General features: G+C 37.8%; 1 protein-coding gene across 2 annotated transcripts; it reads left to right on the forward strand.

Annotated features, from left to right (window-relative positions):
* Positions 1–43: 43 nt before the first annotated feature.
* Positions 44–23,844, forward strand: LOC110976283 (dynamin-1-like). 2 transcript variants are annotated; one of them, XM_022229405.2, is made up of 19 exons: positions 44–345; positions 4,432–4,505; positions 5,792–5,941; positions 6,567–6,770; positions 7,386–7,484; positions 9,188–9,348; positions 9,671–9,813; positions 10,541–10,744; positions 11,678–11,816; positions 11,945–12,102; positions 12,498–12,558; positions 14,827–14,940; positions 15,539–15,648; positions 16,507–16,642; positions 16,962–17,111; positions 17,503–17,559; positions 17,872–18,047; positions 18,804–18,971; positions 21,395–23,844. In XM_022229405.2, exons 1-19 carry the CDS (start codon positions 185–187, stop codon positions 21,459–21,461), a joined length of 2,532 nt encoding a protein of 843 aa, XP_022085097.1. In that variant the 5' UTR covers positions 44–184; the 3' UTR covers positions 21,462–23,844. The 2 variants fall into 2 exon arrangements, with proteins under 2 accessions (XP_022085097.1, XP_022085096.1); XM_022229404.2 differs by lacking the exon at positions 12,498–12,558 and adding an exon at positions 13,002–13,074.
* The last annotated feature ends 107 nt before the right edge of the window (positions 23,845–23,951 follow it).

Below are 23,951 nucleotides of genomic sequence, written 5' to 3' on the forward strand. Positions count from 1 at the left end.
TTTTACTACGTTGAGCTAGTACACGTACATCTTCAGCAGTCTGCGCAGACGCAGGAAGTGGGAGGCCATATCCATTTTCTTCGTGGAGGCCCGTTCGTCCGTGATTCTGGAGAAGTCAGGGGGTTTGAAATCAAGCAAAGAACAGCCATTTCTTTATAATCAGTGAATTCTTCGTGAACCTAAGATGGGTAATTATGGAATGGAAGAACTCATACCCATTGTGAATAAGCTGCAAGATGCATTTGCTTCCATCGGTCTCAGCAGTTCCTTGGATTTGCCACAAATCGCTGTTGTTGGTGGCCAGAGCGCAGGCAAAAGCTCTGTCCTTGAAAATTTCGTTGGCAGGTAGGCCCATCAGCAGCTTTTACTAGACATGCTAGAGTTAATGTTCCAAATACCATAGAGGAAGGACACAGAAGGAATTGCAACCCAGGCACTTCAAAGAGTTCAATGATGTTCGCCGCCGAGTCAGACGAAAAATGCCTGATTACTGCCTGCATTTACTAGCCGGACAAGCGGGGCCTGTCCTAGCAATACTTGTAGTTTGTTGCTGGCAATTAAACACAAATTATTGGTGTGATCAGGAAATTAAAAAAAAATTCCTGATATTAGACCTACTTTTGCCATCATTAATTAAGTTTTGAAATTTTGACACGCTGTTCCATTATCCATGCAAAGTTTGTAATTTTATTCTCCTCCATCCAATACACCAGTGTTCAAAGACTTGGTACGAATTTGGCTAAGACTGGCCAACAAAATGTTCGGAAAGAATTCCATATATGAAGTTCACTTTTTAGGAGAAATTTTTGCTCCAGGACAGATTTAAAAAGGGGCGACATTTATTTTTGGGGGATAGAGATGTGAAAGGGGGTTCAGTAACTTAGGGGGACAGGTTTAAAAAGAAGGGGCCCCACGCAATAAAACGGCAAAAAAGTGAGTCCTTTTGCCGTTTTTTTCCCCCTACTATATCCTCTACCGTTTCCTTTTTCCTTCACTATCCCGTCCCTTTATTTCTCCACAGTTTTCCTGTCATTAGTACAAGGATTATTACAGTCAATATACACATTTAATACATTTAATCCAAATTGTCTCGTAAAGGGGAATCGAACCTGCAATGAAGAGAACTGTTAGGTATAGAAATACAGCAGTCTTACTGACCACGCCACACGAGCGCTTGTTGCCGGAGGAAGTCGATATGTTCCATATAAAGTTACGGTTGAATTAAGGAGAGGTCATGATGAGGTCAAGATGAATATTTAAAAAATTGAATATTTATGAAACTGAATATGTAATTATTCACGAATATTTGTATAAATTAGAATATTTAAATATAAATAAATGTGGCTATTCGTTGTTGATATAAGTAGGTTGTGCCGACATGCAGGAGTAGACCACTTCAATCAAATCCTTAAGGATGTTCTTCTCCTGTACAAGCCTCCCCTCACATTTTAGAGCGCAGATAGCCACACAATAATCTAAAGACAGGTTTCAGCTCCCTTTTCCCCTTCCCTCTGTATAAATATAGAAAAAAACTCCTCCAACTGACAAGCACTCTCTAAAAGAAATTTGCCCCTTTTTTTCCTTCTGAACAAATTGTCCAACTTACAAACTGTCTGTAAAAGAAATTGGGCCCCTTTTTTTCCTTCTAAACAAATTGTCCAACTTAAAAATTGTCGCAAAACACGCACTCTTTTCCCCCAAGTAAAAATTGTACATGTACAAGTACAGTAGGGCACATTGCGCAGCATTTCGTGAACTGTGTAGATCCATCCAGACAGATGACGGCCCTCTGCACTCCTCGTGTTGCGGATTCATGCATAAAATTACCTCAATGCTTGTGGCAGCCCAACCCCTGTTACATAATGGTTCTTTCGGGATATGATCGGGTTCATGCGCACACGTCGTGCGCATTCGCCATGTTCTTCAGAAGCAAAGATGGCCGCCTGTCGATGTAAACCTGGTCCATGTGTAGCTCCAAAAGTGTGCCCAAAACTCCACATTTCTGTCCTATGATGTTCAGCTCTTCAATGCCTATTGGAATCGTCTTCATTCAGCGATCAATGTAAGGATACTTTTGTAGTAATTACGCAATATCACAGTGAACTTCGTATATGGAATTCTTCCCAAATGTTCACTACTGGAAAGCTTAGTTCATTAGGAACAAAATGGGCTATTTCATCAAAGGGAGTGATCGTGAAATCTCATAAAATACGCTTTTGGACAAACACCATGGCATAATAAAAATGATTCAAACAAAACACAAAATTTTGTAAACGACTGGGCTATGCCAGTTTATTCCCAAAATAACTCCACAAGAAAGAGTTCATTAAGAGCAATGACTGCACATATAGATTTGGGCACACAGCGTAATGCAAGCAACTGTGCCAACATGAAATTTGATGTCATGAGATCATAATAAGCACCAACAAAGGGATGAATATTCAATTTCCTATACCTCAGAACACAAAGTTTTAAGGATGCAGATTACTAACGACAAATCGTGGCGGCGACCATGGGGTACAAAGGGGTTTCGTGGTTGTGAAACAGATGGTGCGTAGCAAGCATTCGCTGCGCTCCGACTATGGACATACCTTGCATGCCAGGAAGCGGTAATTGGCCAGATGTTACAGCCCGGGCAGTTCAAACTCCTTCTGTGTCCTTCCTCTACCGGTATGCATATACATGTACGGACATCACTAATTTTCCCTTTGAGTGGTTACTATCCATTAGATTGTGATAATGTACTGAAAAGTCAAATTAACCAAGTAAAATGTGTAGGCTCATCTCTGGGTTAACCATAACATACTAATAATTCCTTAGCCTAGAAGAAGTACTTTTTTATGCCTTGTTGCTTTCTTAGGGCTAACATGTAAGTCCCTCTGGGACAATGCGTTTTCCTTTTGTGGAGATCTTACCTTGTATGTTATATCATACCAGTACATGGTACATGTACATGTACGTTACATGTATATTGATTTATTCATTAAGACCTAGCCTATTTAATTATAGGGAGTCAGTATGTATACAGTAACAGGACAGTTGAGTTGGGCTTGAAATTTTTAGTGATGTGTGAAAGATCATTGAAGCATAGTTTTGATGTGATGTTTTGTTATCTTACAAAATACAATGTAGGAGACCAAGTCTGTCAGGTGTCATATTAAGTCTATTCGTGTTTGACAGGGTCTTTTGATAACATTTGATTGAAACAACGTGTGATTTATGCACTTGTTAATTGCATCATGCTCCCTGTGCACCATCCATCAATCTGATGCACAAGCATACACCACAGTTGCACAACAGCACCCGAATACACAACCTGCTGTTTGGCACCAGTTCAACATTGATGTTTTACAAAAAACAACTTCCTTTTCTTGCTGAAATTCTAAGCTTCCAAATAAACACCGTTTCATATATGTTTCATCAACTCCTTATACATGTTTTGGGGGAATTTTCAACAGAGAATGCGCATTTTTTCTTTCCAAGGTGTAGGGTAGGCGTACAGAGAAATATGACTGCAGATAGCTCCAAGGGATGTCAGTTAAAAAAAAATGTACTGGGAGTGGAAAGCCAGTTTTAGCCTTTGCTAGAAAAGAACAAGCACACATAATTGTACTCGTGTGTATCATGTACCGGTACGTGTATATCAGTTCTACATGTAGATAAATTAACCCTACATGTACTTCTCCCATCTTTCTATTTTGGTGGGGTATTTTGCAGATAAACGAAACAATTGACCCGCCCAGTAGAATCACATCAGTGCAGCTTGTGAAAAATTGTTACATGATACATATAAAATGGATGTAGAACGTGAAAAACTTTAGACAAACAGTTTCCATGTTGTTGTTTTTGTAAGGAATGTAACTGACAAATTGGGAAAGGTCAATTCTGTATTGGACTGTCACAATTTTTGAGTGTCATGACAACTATAAAGAGGAAGCCTGGTAATTTTAGGGGGATTTTGGTAAGCAATGTCATGGAGTAGGCCTACCTGATGACTCTTAATTTGTACATACATACAGGTACATGTATATTCATGCTATACTTACTTTTGGGACACCTGTACAGTACAGGTACTTGTTTGTTCTTACTACTTGTGTTTAAATCCCAAACTAACCTTTGCAATCTGGGCACTTAAGTACATTTCATTAGTACGGTGTTGAGTAATTGGCTTTTAAAAATCCTCCAAAGCCGTGTATCAGAAGAAAATGAAATATCCCTGAAATGGAGGTTTCTATTGGATGAAAGATTGTTTGTTGACATGGAATAGAGTGTTATTCCAGGTCATGAAGAATGAGGTCTTCTATTGTACATTCTAGAAGACCTCACATGATTTAGTACCTCTACGTGTAATGTTTTATGTTTCTCCGGACTGAAGTAGAAGTAACATTGAAACTGTGGACTTATTGGTTTCCTTTACATGTATGTTTGCAGGGATTTTCTCCCCAGAGGGTCTGGCATTGTAACCAGGAGACCACTCATCCTTCAGCTAAACCAATCTAAAGCAGGTACATGTATGTGCAGGTGTAGATCTGTTTATTGTTATTTGTGTGTGAACCGAGTTTGGCTTCCTGGTTTGACATTTCAAACGTAATTTCCGTGTGAGTGAAAGAGAGAATCCAGCCAACTGTTTGGGTAGGGCTGAATTAAGTACATGTACATCTACCTGTAACTGTTTTGCTGTTTCACTTTTTTGCTTGAGGAAGTTGATATTGGTAAAAAAATTTTAGGGGGATGTCTTGTAGCTCTTTGTATACATCATGTACATACATGTACATACGTGTTGATGTGTTCACCCTTTGCAGTGTTCAGAATTATGCTTTTGGACATAATGGTACATATACCCCACATGTGCTGTAGGCAGGTGCATGCATTTACATATGCTATATGATGACTGATGAAGTTGGAAATAAATACATGTACATTTACCATATGTACATTGTAAATGTTGGTGACAGCAGCTTATAATGTACATGTACATGTATGTACTGGTAAATTTATGCACTTCCTGGTTTGGCTGGTAGGTTATGTCTTTAAAAAGTCAAAATGGAGAGGAGAAAAATCATACACTGTAAATGTCCATGTACACGTAGTTGTATTAGCAAAATCAACCTACATGTACATGTAGGTACATGTACATTTGGAAATAGGTACTCTACACTTATTTACTTTTTTCCATTAAAATTGGTCACACATGTAGCGGTACGTGATAACAAGTACATGTGCATGTACTGGTACACCCACATGTACATTAATTGCATGTACATGTATTGTGTGCTATAGTCATCAGGAACATAAATGCCTATAGCAGCCGACATTGACCAAAATAAAGGAAATCAGTACCAGCATTGTTGTACATGTATGTAATTCGCATTTACATACATGCACATGTACATACAGATGCGTGTACATGTATGCATGCTTGGCATGGAGAACTAAAATGGGCTATATGCATTATACGTTGATGAATTCCTACATTCTGTTACTTTCGACAAAAGTCATTTTAGGATTTGAGTTACATGTACGTGTACAGGCACATGCATTGCTTAATTTAAAAAATTGAATGTACGGACCTTTCAAAGGACATGTACATGTACATGTACTTGTATGTTTTCTCATGGCAGAGGGGTACATGTACATTTATTGTACAACATGTCCAACATGTATAGTTGGAGACAAAAAGAAAATAGATATAGATGTGTTTAATTGTTTATGTTTATATTTGCTCATTCTATGCAATTGTTTATCTGTATAAGCCGAGTATTTAAACCAAATGTCGCATTGGATCCATCAGAGTATGGAGAATTTCTTCATTGCCGAGGAAAGAAGTTTACTGACTTTGATGAGATACGGAAGGAGATTGAAGCAGAGACGGATCGTATCACTGGCAGCAACAAAGGCATTTCACCGATACCCATCAATCTAAGAGTTTTCTCACCTCATGGTCAGTGATAAAAGATTTCATCTGTTTAGAGGATTAAATATTGTAAATACTTACATTATGTATGACTTCTGCGTAGCACTGGCCCCTGAATTGAAAGATCAAATTGAACGAACCATGATGCGTGTTCTTGTTCATATACCGGTACATGTATTGTAAGCCCACAACTTGTGTGAAAAATCATGATATTTGGGAGATTGACAACTGCTAGGGTGACAAAAGCTTGTGTTTTCTTAACCTACCACATCTGTGTGTGAACTTTTTACTTGGGACAAGGGTTGCAGTGGGAGTGTTTGTCGTACAATATCGTCATTCTAGATAAACTATTTCCCTTTTCAAATTTAAACATTTTGTATCCCATTTCAAATTTAAACATTTGGGTTCTCTTATACTTGCCATTTTTGCAATACATGGGTCAAAGGTTAATGCATGTTAATGTATATGAACATTGCATGTTACTGTAACAACACTGATACATGTATTTCTTTGCTGGTTATTACCTACTGTATGTCCCACGTACATGTATAACTGTATATGGTCTTCATTATTAGTTTTATAAGGCCTTTTAAATTTTTTTAAGTTTATCATAATCAGTTCTTCTTTTCTGCATTTGTAATTTCTTTTTCAGTTCTGAACTTGACTCTGATTGATCTGCCTGGAATGACAAAGGTTCCAGTTGGTGATCAGCCTGCAGATATTGAGATACAGATTCGAAGCATGGTTATGGAATTCGTCTCAAAGGAGAACTGTCTCATTTTAGCTGTTTCTCCAGCCAACTCAGACTTGGCAAATTCAGATGCCCTCAAAGTTGCTAAGGAGGTTGATCCATCAGGTAAACATTGGAAACTACATGTACTTCATCAATATGCTATTTCCATCCAGTCTTCATGTACTTCTTTATCTCTCCCAAGTTTGTACCTACATTGTACATGTACCAATGTTCGCTCTTGTCAATTGGATTAGAGGCTTACCCTACTCATCCAAAATTCTCCATCCACATGTACACAATTCCACTTCATGAACACGTGATGGCTTCCAGAAGTGCCTATAAAAGGCTACACTTCTGTTGTACGGTATATCACCTGCTACATGTATACTTAAATGTAGTTTTACAAATTACTGTACTTTTGAGGTCCTTGGAGGGATTTAGAGACTGCAGAATCTTCAGAAACTACTGGTTGCAGGAATTGTCAGTTCATTTCATTTCCACTTATACATGTCAAAACAGTGAATCCATTAACACTTTTAAATGAAAGCAAGTAATCAATAGTAAGTTAATCACAGCATTTGTACATCAGCAAATTCTAAGTGCAGTTTTTTCTTCTCACACACTAGCTCTTGTTATCTGTTGTGAGTTATTGTTTGCAATTAATTAATTCTCCAGGACTTAAGATGTTTCCAAATTGACAGTGATTCACTTCTTTAAATTGACATGATTCCCTTGTAGGTGCACGCACAATTGGAGTGATTACTAAGCTGGACTTGATGGATGATGGAACTGATGCTAGGAACATCTTGGAGAATAAACTCCTTCCACTCAGGAGAGGTAAAGACCAGTAATATTGTGTAGGGCTGCAAGTAAGTGCCAAGGTTCGGTTTGGGTTTAGTTTCAGATACAGTTCGGAAATTTTTCGTGGAACTTCAGTTCGGTTCGGGTTTGGACATGTACACACATGTACATGTACAATGATCTGTCAATGCACATTGGAGACATTGGAGAGCTAACTACAAATATACCATTGTACTTCCGTGTATGAAGTACATGAATACAAGCAGCAAATCTTCTTCTTCATCCCTCATCCACGAGCAACATATTTTTTTGTAAACTGTTTCACCAAAATTTATTTAGGAGGTGCAATTCCATAGAATGTTACTATCAGAGGCATTTTCTGACTGTGTTCCGCCTACCAAAATCGGTTGTGTTTGGATCACGCTTGACTTAACAGAACGATTGTAGCATATAACAGAAAAAACAGCATGCTCAAATAGGAGTTCCCTACTTTACAGGATACAAGATCAAATTAGATTTTGAGCAAATTGTGTTTTAATTATTTGTAATGAAATGGATTCAACTACCAAACTATGGCATTCGATATATTCAAAGAACCTTGGTGTCAAGTCAGCATTCTTTTCCAGGACGGCACCCACATGGGAAAAGGGGCGATTTTCCATCAGTCTTGTTTCGAACTGATCGTCATTTTGTTATTTGAGATTTTTGAACAACATCTGGCAAAATTCTATCACAACGTATACATACAATGACTTGAGCAAATGAAAGGTAAGTTTATTTGGCCACCGTGAGCTCCAAATCTGGTTCGCACTGAATCACTGCTCTGCCCAGCAAAATTGGCCTTTTCTCCAGAGTTGTCTTTGATCGATCATTACAATCAGCATCGAATAAAAATTCGTTTTGTATGGCCATTTATGACATGATTGGCCTAATATGGAATGTAAGGACGTAGCTATTGGAGACTGGCTGTCTGAATATACATAAGCTTAATTGGATGTAATGAGAATTTAGCATTCTTAAGCAGCGTAAATGCCGTACCTTGCATGTTCCCGGTTGATTATTAGTGAATTCTCACCACATGCATTTTATAACCAGCGTGTGATGCAGGGCTATCGTAAGTCAACTGTAGATGTAAAGTACATGTGTACACACAAATGTGCCGAGGTTTGCGGTCTAACTCATTATCCAGTTTTTGTTGCATTTGCTTTTTTGTCATGTTTTCTTGTGTGCATTCTGTTTGCTATCAGTGCCATGCCATATTAAAGTCGAACATCTGAATGAACCAATTCTGTTCGGTTCAGTTCGAAAGTGCCATGTTTGATGATTTTTGTTTCAGTTCGGTGGTTCGGCTGCAGCTCTAATTGTGTGTTCGTTTTTTTTGTTTTTGGATTAATTTACATGTAGTTTGAGATATACATGTAACTTTACACAAGTTTCCCCTGTTAAAAGCAATGAAAGAGCCTTATATACCAGTACATGCTTACTTTATTTTTTTCTGTCCAAGTCATGCCTTTGTTTTGTTTCTGAAGACTTTTTTACTGAAGGCATTAAAGACATTTTTATTTCTTGTTATTGAGAAGGACAATTGCTTATGACTATAACATAGTCCTGTATTTTCTACTTTTGTTTCTTTTGCACTATGTTTCTACAGTATCTTAAAAAAGAAATCTAGTGAATAGAACTATATACATGTGTAGTATTCTTTGTTGCTCCCATTGACTTGATGACAATTGTTACAGGCTACATCGGTGTAGTCAACAGAAGTCAGCGAGACATTGATGGCAAGAAAGACATCAAAGCAGCCTTGGCTGCTGAGCGTAAATTCTTCTTGAGCCATTCATCATACCGTCACATGGCTGATAAGATGGGGACACCATTTCTGCAGAAAGTACTCAATCAGGTGAGAGAGTAGCCTCATACCATGTACATGTAGATGTTGCTTCAAATGGGAGATTGCCACCCGTTAATTTCAAATTTGAGAGTTGAAGCATTGAATGCAAGCATCCAGGCTGGCGAACATCGCTCATAGGAATGTTTGTTTAGTTAATTTTTTTTTTGACAAATCATGCTGTTAATTTTCAAGTTCACACATGATGTACATGTGTTGGTTACCTCCTGTAAGTTTTTATTCAAGTCCGCACTTATTTCAGCACTTCCCCATTTTAAATGAGAGATTATAAAAGCAATTACTGTGTTCTGATCAAGATGTTTTCTCCTTGCAGCAACTGACCAATCACATCAAGGATACTCTTCCAGCACTGAGGAACAGACTTCAGCAACAACTCCTGTCCTTGGAGAAAGATGTAGCAGACTTCAAGAATGTCAATTATGATGATCCAACACGCAAAACTAAACACATGCTGCAGTAAGCTGTTTCTGTAAAGATTTTTTGAATCTGTGTTTCTCCTCTCTGTAACCTCTTCAAATTGAGTGCATTGAGATTGAAGTTTTTAAACCTAACTAATGCTGGCCCAAGCCATTCTTTGGAAACTTTTTGTTCATATAAATACATTCATTGTGGGTATAACTGTAAAGTTTAATTCAATCCATTTGATCATTCATAGTTTACACTCTAACCCTAACAGTCCTCAATCCTTCACCTGTTGGAGGATTGAGGACTGTTAGGGTTAATGTTGATTGATGTATGCATTTTGCATGGCAACTTCAAAAAGTTGGGTAATTTTGGACCGCCTATCTGGGAAATAATTTCCATGAGAAATGCCTGATTTTCAGGATATTAGTGTCATAATATCAGCAAGACAAAGGAAAAAACCTCTGAAAGGTTTTTGAAGAAAGTTTGGTGAAAAAAGTGTTGAAACAAAATGAATGTATGGGTGTTGGAGGTTTTATCCCCGGCTCAGCTTTGATGAAGTTTATGCGTTAGATTGAGTGTAATCAGTCATGAATGACATATTCTTAAGTTCCAAGTGAAATGATATATTTGCACAAAAGGTCAACTGAAGTTCATCGGAAAGCAAACCTGACTTTATGAAAAATGGTTGACCTTGAGATATGTGGTGACTGTTACACAAGAACTCTGTCTTTATAGTCTTTTTCTTCATGCAATTTAATGTTTATAATTTAATTTCTAGGATGGTTCAGCAGTTTGGAGCTGACTTTGAGAAACGTATTGAAGGGTCAGGAGATGAAATAAACACCATGGAGTTGTCAGGTGGTGCCAAAATCAACCGTATCTTCCATGAACGCTTCCCATTTGAAGTGGTGAAGATGGAATTTGACGAGAAGGAATTGAGGAGGGAAATCAGCTTTGCTATCAAGAATATCCGTGGTGTCAAGTAAGCGAAAATGTTGGAATGAAAGAAATTAAAAAGTCTGATCTTCAGTTTTCTGAAAAATGGAAGGGGTATGTTTTGTTAAGGGAATAAATATGTGCGTATTTAAGACGAGGTCAGGAGAATGGAAGCGACTAATGCCCAAGCCGCAGGTGAGGGCATTATCAGCGTTTGTTCTCCAGAGCAAGGTCTTAAATGTTAGTTGACGACTGGCCAAGCACATATTTATTCCCATTCATAAATACCTTTTTATTCAGAGGGTCAAAAGAAGTCAACAGATGATGAATTTCCAACGATTTTTGTTCTAAAGCTTTACTTGCATTTTCCCAAACACCCCCGTCCATTTTATGGTATATTCGTTTTGAAAGTTGCCCAATAGAATCTCCTTCAATGAACTTAACGCTTGCGTGGCACGTTGCATGTACACAGACTCCTGACCGATCAGACCCAATTAAACTGTCTCATATCCATGTGCCAGTGCCTGATTTATGCAGCGGGCTATATCACTTCTCAGCGGGCATTATCAAATGTTAATACACGGTCACGTAACGCGTTTCGACCAACAGGAAAAGAAAAAACTGTCCCAGATATTTATGAATGCCAGACGATTGTGTGCCATTGTATCTCAGTGTGAGAAGAAACAGAGAAAACTCCAGTTCCAAGAGACATACACGCAGATTATCAGGTCTGATGGAATTGTTTGGAGTTGGGGAATAAAATTTATCATATGCACATCAACAGGTGTTGGCCAGTCTTTTAACCATACATCATTTGCTTGTTATCATAAAGCCAAAAAGCATAAAGGAAACTTATTTCATAGCCTACAAAAATCAATCCTTTAAAAATTCCATTGGAATGTTTACATGTTTAATGATAACAGCATGATGGCACGCCTGCTAGAAGTTTCATTTAAACTGTTTGCTCCAAATTTTGCAGAGTTGGTTTATTTACCCCTGACATGGCATTTGAGGCAATCACCAAACGACAAGTGGCAAGGCTTAAGGAACCATCACTGAAATGTGTTGACATGGTCACCAACGAGTTGAATAATGTTGTCCGACAATGTGGGGAAAAGGTAAGGTGTTACAAGGAGGAAGCCTGACCGGACATTCATTTCCAACTCACTGTCAGTTTCTTCTGTAAGCAGACAGACTCTTGGGATTTTTTTCAAGGTTTGTTTTTTATTATTTTTTTTCTTTAAAGATGCAACGTTACCCACGTTTGAGAGAGGAAACAGAAGGTATTGTTACCAGACACATTGCAAACAAAGAGCAGAAAACAAAGGAGCAAGTTCTGCTGCTGATCGACTACCAGTTGGCTTACATGAACACAAACCATGAAGATTTTATTGGATTTGCCAAGTAAGTTATTTATTACTTAGGTTGTACTTTCCAGTTAGCTGAAAACAGTCATGACAATGGAACAAAAGCAGGTTGACCTCAAACTAGTTCTTCTGTACATGTACTTTAGTCCCTTCTGGACTAATAGCAGAAAGTATTGGAATTTTGCCACTTGAATCCTGAGAAATTTGTTGCAAAAGAATGTTGGATGAATGCCACTCACTTGAAATGGAAACACTGTCTTCTTATTTAAAGGTAAATACCGTCCTTTTAGTTCTTTTGAGATGCCATCTTTGTTCTAGGATAGAAATCTGTGGATTGGACGTAATGATACATGTTTTAAGTGTTAAATCATGTGTTTATTCTCATGAATCATGAACTTCCTTTTACTGTTTAACAACTTGTCTCTCCTCCAGTGCCCAAAAGTCTGAAAAACAGTTTTCAGTGAATAGAGAGAAGAAAAATTTAGGCAATCAGGTAACACAAAGGTGTACGTTAAACTGTACGTTAAACTGTAAGCCTGCAAACACTTGCTTGTTGCTCCAATCTAACCTCACAGAGTTTTTTTTTACTAACCTTGTAACTGTGCTGGTAGTTTGTCTTTATGCCTCAATGTCAGCTTTGTCAGATTGCTTACGACTGATGTGTTGCAAGTTTTGAAGGGTTACCTCCGTTTATTGCCCCTTTTGGTTGTTCAAACATGCATCTCGTATATATTGCAAAAGCAAACAGCAAAATTCTCTCATTTCAAGTCTGGTAAAACTTTACTCCATTCATGCAACCATTCAGTGTAAGTGACGGAAGTAACTGCTCAGAATCTTTCACCATTGTTCCTGCCTTGGTGCAGCCTCACTAACTGGAAGTACAGTGTTTTGTTTTGGGGGTTTCATCTATTTTCCTTCTTTCTATCGAACTGGTAGTGCTGCAGCAGCATCACGACGTAGCACTGGTAACAATCCTAATGCACCAAAGACACGGTCTGTCACCAACCAGGTATTTATTGTAAAAAGAAGAAGGCCTTTGGGCCTGTGGTGTGTATACAGGACCATGGTTAACAATGATGCCAATGCATCAATGGTACACTTGCCTAGTTACGAACTGGGTATTTTGCAATGAAATGAACATGTGAACAGTGAATGTAAATGTATCAACCACTTCATCATTTAATTGGACGTTTATGTAAACCATGAAGTAATACAAAAAGTGCCTGGACAACATGTACTTCATATTGAATTGCATATTGTAACACATTTCATGCATTTTGTCTGATTGACCCCATACATATATCAAGGAAGAATATATGAGAAAGCGGAGCAAAAAATAAAATAAAAAAACAAATAAATCAATGCATATAAAGGATTTTAGAATCTGTTATCACCACATTTACTGATTCTGATCTAGTCTAGGTCAAATGTTCTCCATTACCGCACCTCCTTTGTCTTTTTTATTAATTTTTCCCAACATGTGTTAATTCATAAATCTGAAGATCATGCCATTATTCACGTCAATCTTCATAATGTTTTGGCGGATTTTTATGTTTGAAAAAATTAAAGCTAAGTCACTACTCTAGGTAAACTACTTATTAAGTCCAGGCAGCTTTTGCACAGCTTTGTCTCATCCCATTCAGAATGCATACATGTACATGTACATCCTTGCTGTTATTGCTGAACTGTCAGGAGGATAAAAGTAAACTGAGACTCTGAATGCCAACTGTGACTAATGTGTCACTCATACACAGTGAAGTAATATTAATTCCAGTTAATGGCCAGTTGTAGCCAACATTTAAAATAGTTGGGTAGAGTTAATGAACCCATTCAGGCAAGATATTAATCTTTAGAGGAAAGCACTCGGCTACTTTTGATTCATTATGAAGTCAAGTAAAAAATCGTGGTATCATTCACATAGAACTCACACAGAATTGAACTGGGTGTTCCTCCTTTTGTTATAGTTCAGATATTTTGTCAAGGACTTTTGATTCTTTGTCTGACAAATACAGTGAGTGGTCCAAAACTGTCCACTGTCTGACTGTAATTCATTTGACATGTACTTTACAAGAGATGAGAAGATGACTAATTGGAGTAAATAGGCAAGCCACATGCATACATTGGACTGCCAATTGTTATCTGAGATTTCACAACTGGACTTCAGAGTCAAAAATATTATTCACAGGATAGCCAGAGAGACATCGTGATAAGTTTAACCATGGAGACAAGTTGACCAATAGGAATAATCATTTTAATGAATAGTCGCATATTGTAGTTGGTTACATATTACGTTCTAACCGAGCAAATCATTTACATATTCATGTTATGTTTTGAGTGGGGTCACTGTTTGCATGTTTGCAACATTGTCTTATGTTTATTTCAACATCACAATTTTAATTTTTTTTCATTATTGCTTTCATTGTGGTATTGTCTTGTGAGTGTGCATGTTTACTTAACAAAGTGAGTGTGCATGTTTACTTAACACAGTGAGTGTGAATGTTTACTTAATATTGTAGTTCATTGCATTTGCTATTTTCATATTCAAAGGAATCCAATAAGTACTTTTCAGAAATGGCTGTATTCACTTGTTTAATAATGTCCCACATTATGCATGTATGCAATGTGATGGGTTATTTAATATGGTTGGAGCACTGTAATGTGAACTCAGTTTCAACTTTTGAATTTAAAATTGAAATATTTGTTTTGAATATTAAAATGGGAAAGCTGTGTGTTGCAATGACCATTGTTAATATTATTACAGGTTATTCGCAAAGGCTACATGAATATGCATAATGTCAGTTTTATGAAAGGAGGATCCAAGGACTACTGGTTTGTCTTGACTGCTGAGAGTATTTCCTGGTTCAAGGATAATGAGGTATGAAACATGCAGAAATATGTCAAAGGTTTCTGGCTATTTGGTAGTCCTCATTTTGTTGTCATTAAGCCTCCTATGCAAAGACACATTCTTGACACAGTTGTCCTATCAGTCAAAACCAGTCAAATTTCCCAGATGTGTCCTTGTACGAGGGAAATCAAGTGGAAGGAATTTTGGACTGTTTTTGATGGTTACAGCAAAAGGAGGATTTTAAGCTTCAAATATCATGTCATTTTCTCTTTTGTAATCTGATATGTCACTGATGCTTATAGCTGAACAGTTCAATGAAATGGACCAATAACTTTTCCAGTTGTTTAAACATGTTTGTACATGTTTTTGGTGTGTGATAAAATATGGACTGGTTTGGCCATTTTCCTTGAAGCAAAATTGTAGCTGCAACTTTTTAAATAGCTTTCTGACCATAATTTTGTAACTATGCTTGTAGTTAACAGCTTATTTCTGAGCAGGTATTACATTCTCAACTTGGAAGGAAAATTGCACTACCTAACCAGAATTTTCTTGACATTTGGCAGCTTTCTCTTTTCTAGATTATCTTGCTTTAAGTTTCTCTCTTCCACTTGATTGCTTTCTTTTGTAGGAAAAAGATAAGAAGTACATGCTGCCTTTGGATGGTCTTCGACTCCGTGATGTTGAGTCTGGTTTTATGTCTCGTCGACATTGTTTTGCCCTTTTCCTTCCTGATCAAAGGTACATGTATTGTATACATCACTGTTAGTATTGTCATACTAAATCAAGTGGTCATTAATGAGTGAATTGTCTACATATACCAATTTACTGTAAACCCGGTGACTACAGTCTGACAGTGCATCTGTGACATCTTAATGTGTGAAGTGTTAGTTAGACTTGTGATCAGTAAACTCAATAAAGGGACGGTGCTGTGTTTAAAAGAGTTTTTAATCCATGTAATTTGAAATTGTCTTCATATGTGGACCTGCCATTGACATCTGGGTTTACATGCTAGTTGGGGAGATGTTAATTTATAATGGGTTTTGCCCTTACCCATCATATGTATTAATAAAACACTGTATGCTCAGTACTTGTCTGAGAGCTTGCAAAAAAAAATTAACATCTCCCCAACGCAAAATACATCTCCCCAACACAAAATACATCTTGAAATAGTTCCCAGTACCCGCTGCTACACCTGACTCGGACCGGCCAACTGACCACGGCAAGGTCGGTGGTCCAGTGGTTAAGACATGTGCACTAGTAAGCAGGAGGTTGTGGGTTCGAGTCCCACCTGAGTAAGCTTGTGAATTTTTTTGCAAGCTCTCAGACAAGCACTCAGCATACAGTGTTTATTAATACATACGTTGGGTAAGGGCAAAACCTGTTATAAATTAACGTCTCCCAAAGCAAAATACATCTTGAAAAACCATAAGAAACTTTACTCAATGTACCACACTGACGAGAATTTCAGGAAAATTTGACTTTGTGAGACGAACAGTCACAACCAAATTTATGATATATAGTCAGTCAGTGTCATTTCATCCAGATCATCCATGCATTAAATCCACTATTAATTCATTTAATTCGGCATTCACAAAGAAATGTCTATAAGGACTACAAGCAACTGGAGCTGTCATGTGACACATCAGAAGAAGTTGACAGTTGGAAGGCATCTTTCCTCCGTGCTGGTGTGTATCCTGAACGAACCAAGGATGAAAACGAAAGTGATGATGCGGTATGTGTTTTGTCTGAAATTGAAATTTATTTTTTTATTTTGTCCCATGGTAAGTCTTAAATGAGTTTGGTGTCTGTTATCTTTGAAAAATCTTACAAGGTATTGACGTAATTGCAGACAAGACATGATTGTCATGGATTTATTAACATTTAATCTCTCTTCACCTGGTTTTCAAAGGGGTGCTTTATACCTTGATTTTACCTGCTTTTGCCCTTGTCAGTCCTTAGTCATGTTTTGCCTTTCCCTGGAACCCCAGTAGCAGCTTGTTGTCATAGATGCCACAAATCACACAGTCTTATTTTTCTTCTGTTTTTTCTAGTCATCTGGTGATACCATGGGATCTATGGATCCACAGCTTGAGCGACAAGTGGAGACCATTCGCAACCTTGTGGATTCCTATATGAAGATAGTCAGTAAGCAGATTCGTGATATTGTCCCCAAGATATGCATGCATCTTACCATCAATGACGTAAGTAACTTAATAATTTACCTGCTTTGTGTCTTAGTCTTTCCATTTTCATATCATTTATGTGCCTGCAGCTACCTTCGCATAAGAATGGTATTTAGGTAGATCAGTCTTAGGGCTGTATTTTCAGTTTCTTCCTCTCAGTTCCAAGTTCCAGACTGAAATGAAAAGGACTAGACTGTCGACTTTAAATGAATTAAGTTCAGTGCCACTTTAACAAACACCGCTATTACTATTATCCCTCTTTCCATTCTCCCCTAATGATCTGCTTCTCCTTTTTCCTGTCCAATTGTGCTTTTCATTTTGATATCTTTGCTAGTTTATTTATTTGAACTCTGATCCATTACGTTTGTTAACAATTTTGAGCTTTTTCCATACTTGTGTTTCATTTCAGACGAAGGATTTTATTCTGGGTGAATTGTTGGCTCATCTTTACTCAACGGGGGATCAGGTAATGAACCAGTGTTTTGCGGATTAATAATGTCATCTACAACTGTTATTATTTCACAGTGGTCAACCTTTGCCATTCCTATTTGGCTAAACATTGGTATTATTTGGTAAAAATGACCTCTTGAAAAATTCACGGCAAGCAGCGTTACTTTCAAATTTATTATTTGCTGTTGAATATTCCCACTTAATACAAGATCAGTGTAATCTCAGCTCAGATTGACGGAAATGGTTAAGTTTTCACCTGCCGTATTTTAAAATCACAGTGAGTTTAGCACAGAATTGAAGGACTTGATAGTTAAGTTGTTATTTCAAGGATTCTCTGATGGAGGAAAGTCAAGAGGAAGCTCAGAGACGAGAGGAAATGCTGAAGATGTATCATACAACCAAGGAGGCACTAAAGATTATTGGTGACATCAACATGACAACTAAATCAGTGCCATTGCCTCCACCAGTGGATAACGATGATTTGATTAAACCATTCGCTAATGGGTAAGTTGACTCAAATATTTAAGATTCTTAATAATAAACACTGCCTTATACTTGCTTTGCTCTCTGTTACATGTATATCTAAATGTCATTGATATTTCCTTTCACACCTGCACATACTCCAGCTTCGATGGTCCTTAGTAGACCTGCTATAATTTGTGTATCTGTCTGTGATATCCTGATGCTCTTTTTTGACCCACTTCAGTTTCCATTGTCTGTAGTAGACCTGCTATAATTTGTGTATCTGTCTGTGATATCCTGATGCTCTTTTTTGACCCACTTCAGTTTCCATGGTCTGTAGTAGACCTGCTATAGTTTGTGTATCTGTCTGTGATATCCTGATGCTCTTTTTTGACCCACTTCAGTTTCCATGGTCTGTAGTAGGCCTTGCTATAATTTGTGTATCTGTCTGTTGATATCCTGATGCTCTTTTTTGACCCACTTCAGTTTCCATGGTCTGTAGTAGACCTGCTATAGTTTGTGTATCTGTTTGTTGATATCCTGATGCTCTTTTTTGACCCACTTCAGCTTCCATGATCCGTAGTAGACCTGCTATAATTTGTGTATCCGTCTGTTGATATCCTGATGTTCTTTTGTGACCCACTTCAGTTTCCATGGTCTGTAGTAGAACTGCTCTTAGTTGTGCATCTGTCTGTTGATATCCTGTGCTCTTTTTTGACCCACTTCAGTTTCCATGATCTGTAGTATTCCTGGTAAGCCTTCTGAATCTGTGATATACCGATCTTGTTCTCCTTTCAGACCTACTCCAGCTTCCTCAGGATCAGCTGCAAGGAGACCAGGACCAAGTGGCCCTCCATCTAGGCCAGCTCCAGGCTCTTCAGCTGCACCTGCATCAAGACCGTCACCTACTCCTATGATCCCAAGCAGGCCTGATATGCCTAGCAGACCAGCTCCAAGTATCCCAAAGTAAGAAGACCCATGAAATCAAATAATCAAATGCATATTTAGCACAAGATCCCACAACAGTGGATATTAGCTTGTCGTGGTTTATGCCAAAATGTTGTATATTCAGTCGGTCATGTTTCATCGTTGGTAAACTCGAATGTGTTCCCCTTGTAACCCAAGGCATAAGAGAACAAGCTGAACAAATTCTAGCTTGGCAGGAAACACAAAGAGCTTGTTCTCTACATTAAGGCTTGTATTCAAGGCATATTCTTAGTAGCAAACACATGTATAGTCGACTCTCGGTAATACGAGCTCAGGTAAGACGAGACTCTGGTTTAGACGAGGATATTTGCCAGTCCGGACTGAATTGTGCACATTCCTATGAGGGAAAAAACGTGTAATACGAGCTCGGATGTTACGAGATTTCGGTTAAGACAAGCATTTTTTGTGCACTGGTTGAGTGCAAACCTATTAATACAGTCGACTCCCGTTATTACAAGGGCTGGCGGACTTTCACAATTCTGTCGTTACAGCTGGAGCGTCGTTAAAACCGGAGCGCAATTTTTCACACTCATTTTGTACAAGTTTATAGCCACGTACATGTTTGTTGGAATCATGTACAGGTACACCGATACCGCCCGCCGAACACACGAAAAGACGATGTTATGTGTCTCTTATTGATGCTGAATTTTTATCTAATGGTGATGAATAAAATGATATAAATAAAGTACATTTAAAAGTCAAATATTTGACAACCTGGATCAGAAGAAGCCAAGAAGAATAGCCGAGTGAGAAGAAACATTCAAGTCCGTGCCGATAAGTACATGTACGTCACACGTCCTGAGTGTACATTTTGCTTTCGTCATGAATTGGCTAAAACCAGTCAAAATAGGGCGCCACTATTACCAGTACCAGTATGTCCGGGTATGTCATTGATTAAAGATTGGCGAGATGAAACAACATTACCTTGAAGTTCTCACAAAGGTGCATTGATAAGGCGTTGACAGACTGGGAAAACGTATGATGCCCGAATTGGGACCAAAGGTTTGTCGTTGACAGCTGCAGATAATACGGTTTGGAAAAAAGTCGCTGCAAATGGGTTGAGAACAATACTTTTGCTGGCATGGGGTCGGTACAAATCGTCGTAGGCGGAGTCTTGCAATATTCGTGCACGTAATAACCAAATATTTCTCAATAGCAATGAACACAAATTGTTCGGGACTGGGAGAATATGCTCGTTGCATCCGGGTTATCGTTATGACCGAGAACGGGAGTCGACTGTATCTGTCTATCTAGCACAAGCTTTTTTGAAGGCGACTTGTCAATCAGCCAGTCCATTCAATTTTGAAAGGTCCTTCCGTAATTTATGCGTGTACAGTAGAACAGCACTTCAGTTTTCCCTCACTGAATTGAGCTGTTTATGTCCGGTGCTGCAAGAGTGACGAACAGTGGGCGTTTGTGGTTCCCGTACCCAACGTAGAAATTCTGTGTGGTGGCACTCGTACTGCCTGAAAACAAGCAAGTGCAGCCAAAAGTGCTACGGTATTTAGGACAGTGGTGAACAAAAGAAATCTTTTGTTTGATTCCCCACCCCCCAAAAATTCCCCAAGACCAAAGTCCCCCAAAGTTGTGTTCCATAACGAAACACCCAGCCCAAAACTGCCCACCCTCCGTCTTAAAATTGTTACCCACTCCCTACTGTAACATAAAAATATCACCCCCTCCGATTTTGACATTTCTATAAATTCCTAATTTAAGAAAATCATGACTAAACCGTGGTTTTCAGTCCAAAAATGTTTAAGAAAATAACAACCACAAGTTTTGAAGAAAAAAGTTTATCCCTTGCAAATAATTTTTCACCAAATCCACATGCCTTTCCAAAGTAAAATCCGATATTCGCCCTCTGCTGTCCACACCACCAACAGCTGGTTTCCTCACATTCTTATGTGCAACAAGTGCAGCTCAGGTGTTGGTTACTAACTAAAATGTTAATATACTTACGTTACGTGTGTGCATGTGGATCTCATTTTGGCATGCAGGGCCGGGGACGTGTCGCTCCGAATCGACATGACTGGTGGAAATTCCACTTCCTCCATTCTTACATTTTGTAATTATTTATTACAAGTCTTTATTCATTAAACTGTATCTCACTTTCATAAACAAACTTTTTAAAATAAAATTTGTGTAATAAAACGATACTATGTGCCTTTGAACAAAAAGTTATGCACACTTGTAGTTGTACACATGTACGCTTTACGTTCGGTCGATTGGTGATACATATGTCGAGCAGGATGGCAGCTTTCGCATAAGACGAGGTCCGGATAATACGAGCTAATTTAGGAAGTCCCAAGGCCAAGAGTCGACTGTATATCACTTTGATCTTGAAGTCTTTTTTTCCAGTACTTAAACAGCTTTTCTGTGTTTTTCTTTCTGTGCTAATGTAGGCGTCCAGCTGGATCTGCAGCACCACCCATACCAGGCCGACCTGCTGTCCCTGCCCGCCCACTGTAAATTAGTTATCGTGCCCTTTGCTTGTTAATCTGTTCTTCCTGCCTGCCTGCCTACCTTGAACACTTAGCTATGCCTATTCCTGGTGTTGCTACTTGTTCCTGCCTGCCCAAACCATCAGCTGACCCCCCCCTCCAGGTCAAGTCTATCAACGGAAATATACAGGTAGTCAAGTAAGAGCATAGTAAGAGTATTCTTACACGCCGAAGCCACAAAATAGTTAGATCACAGAATGTTTTGATGGTTGGTAATTAAATATGCTACACTATATGGCAGGAGTATCAGCAAGTCCTTGATAGGATTAGCATCATTGTAAGCTGCCCTTGATTGTTCTTGCTTTTTAAACATGCATGTACCATTTATTCAACAGGTTGTAAAAGCCCTACTTCTTATCAGTCATACAATAATGAAGCTACTTTCTAGATACATACAACCAAATGCATTATAGTGTTAAGTCCCTCAACAATACAATGAAAAATACAACTTGTACCAAGCTAGCTGTTTGAACTTGTTTGTGTAATGGTGAATATACTTTCCAACATTTGTTCATCAGTTTAGTTCGGTTTTCATTTTTATAAAAGCATGTGAAAGCAAGTTTGCATAATTGTCAATGTTTGCCAGAAACTGACGTAGGGAAAGCAAGAATCCCATTAGAAGACTTCATCAAAATCGAGGAAGTTAATATTTGTGAATTGAAATGGCATTAAATCAAAGTGATGAAATTTTGAAACAAATTTATTTCCTCTCCATGTTTTTCTTATTTTAATTCTGCAAGCATGAACAACTGAAACTTTTGCGATGTTAAAAATGAAAATAACCTGTTTCTCAGTGGCAGCTTTCTTTTACTTGGTAGAAAGAGCAAAAAGACTGTATGAGTGTTGATGCTCTTATTGCAGAGGTTTTGGCTGTGTGGGGTTTGTGTATTTCAGCTGTTTGCGGAAATCTGTGAATAGTGTATAAAAACAAATTAATATTTCAATTGGTTTTTGCATTTTATGTGAGAAACTGCTTTGTTAAACAAATCTGTGTGGTATAAATGTACTCTAGCTGCAAACTTTAATCTGACCTCTAAATTGTCTTGATAGTAGAATTTGGGTGTTTCTTATATTGACATTACAAGAGAGTAGTTGATACATAGTTCATGTACTCTACGCTATGGAAACTCTACCCATCAGTTTCTTTTTTTTTTCAATGTTGATTTGAGGTAATATCTTACCAACTTGGACAGTTGTTCAATAGTGACATGTACATGTAGTCTTGAAAAACAGCACTTCATAGGGGTTAATTGATATGGTAATCGATTGACATTGAGACAAAATGTTTACAAATTTAAGCTGTCTCACTGCCATGGAATGCCACTGAGATGCTTATGTCTTAATGTAAACATTTTGCGGGATGAGTCCTTTACAATTCAGGCGTATTGTGATTGCTCTGAGTTGATGAGTTTAAAGAAATCCTTGTAAATGGGACAGAAGGCAAAATATCAGATTTCCATGAGTTTAAATGTATTTATGTCTTGTAATAATATATCAGTCTAAAGAAAATAATGTTAAGATTTCTGGAAACCAGAGTTTATCAAACCTAAAGGATTGTGTATTATAGACAAATTTTTTAAAAGTAGCTACTAGTTGTATCCACACTTTGTACAGATGTGAAGCAATGTTTATATACTTCACTAAGTACACTACAAAATGATAACAATACATGTTTCATGAAATTGTGAATTGTCATTGTGAGCACACACAGACTATATGTATTTTGGACTTTGGTATGGCTAGAAATATTTAAAAGTCAGCTTTTTCTTAAGGTGGCCAGTTTGTTAGAATATCCTCACAAGAATCAGTTAAAATTTAGGCTAATTCATGTTTATGACCATTATTGCAAATATTGATGCAGCAGTGTTGAATACATTGTTGTAGATATCTAATTGGGATAAATTTTCCTGTGATATTGGTTTTTTACAGTGTGGTAAAATATGTACTCTGCCCTAAATGTTTGATATTGTGCATTCTGTTGTTACGTATACAAAGCTTTTAATTAATCTCATGTAGTTATAATATGAATTGCCCATTCCAAAAATGTCAGCTACTTGAAACATTATTATTCTGTTTACCAAAATCATGATACCTGAATACTTTCATTAAAAAGACAATACATGTGATAAGAACGTAGTCTGTTTTTTGGAATTTAGTGCAACTGAGTACTGGATCCCCAAAATGTGTTTGACAAAAGTTTCTTGTAAGTGTTCCACTTTCATATTCGGTTACATTAAAAAAAGATGAACGTTTTATCATCTTAACAGCAAATGTAGGATTATTTACATGTAGTGTTCTCATCATGGTGGTTGTTTCTGCAACTTGTGTAATAAAATTTGTTATTACTGCAACTTGTCTATTTTTTCATTTGGCTATCTGCTATGTCGGATTCACACTCGAGCTAAGGAAATCAAAGACTATGAATTTTTTTTTATTAATTTGCAACAAACAAGCTTCA

The sequence above is a fragment of the Acanthaster planci genome, linkage group LG11 (genome assembly GCF_054643075.1).
Source record: "Acanthaster planci isolate LZ-2023a linkage group LG11, COTS_SCS, whole genome shotgun sequence".
In the NCBI taxonomy this organism is placed as follows: Eukaryota; Metazoa; Echinodermata; class Asteroidea; order Valvatida; family Acanthasteridae; genus Acanthaster; species Acanthaster planci.

Bases quoted from the DNA above. Each gene is read 5' to 3' on its own strand.
- LOC110976283 (XM_022229404.2), top strand. From the start codon at position 185: ATGGGTAATTATGGAATGGAAGAACTCATACCCATTGTGAATAAGCTG. The intron at 9,814-10,540 runs GTAAGCTGTTTC...TTTAATTTCTAG, and splicing joins AAAACTAAACACATGCTGCA to GATGGTTCAGCAGTTTGGAG. The intron at 18,048-18,803 runs GTAAGTTGACTC...TTCTCCTTTCAG, and splicing joins ATTAAACCATTCGCTAATGG to ACCTACTCCAGCTTCCTCAG.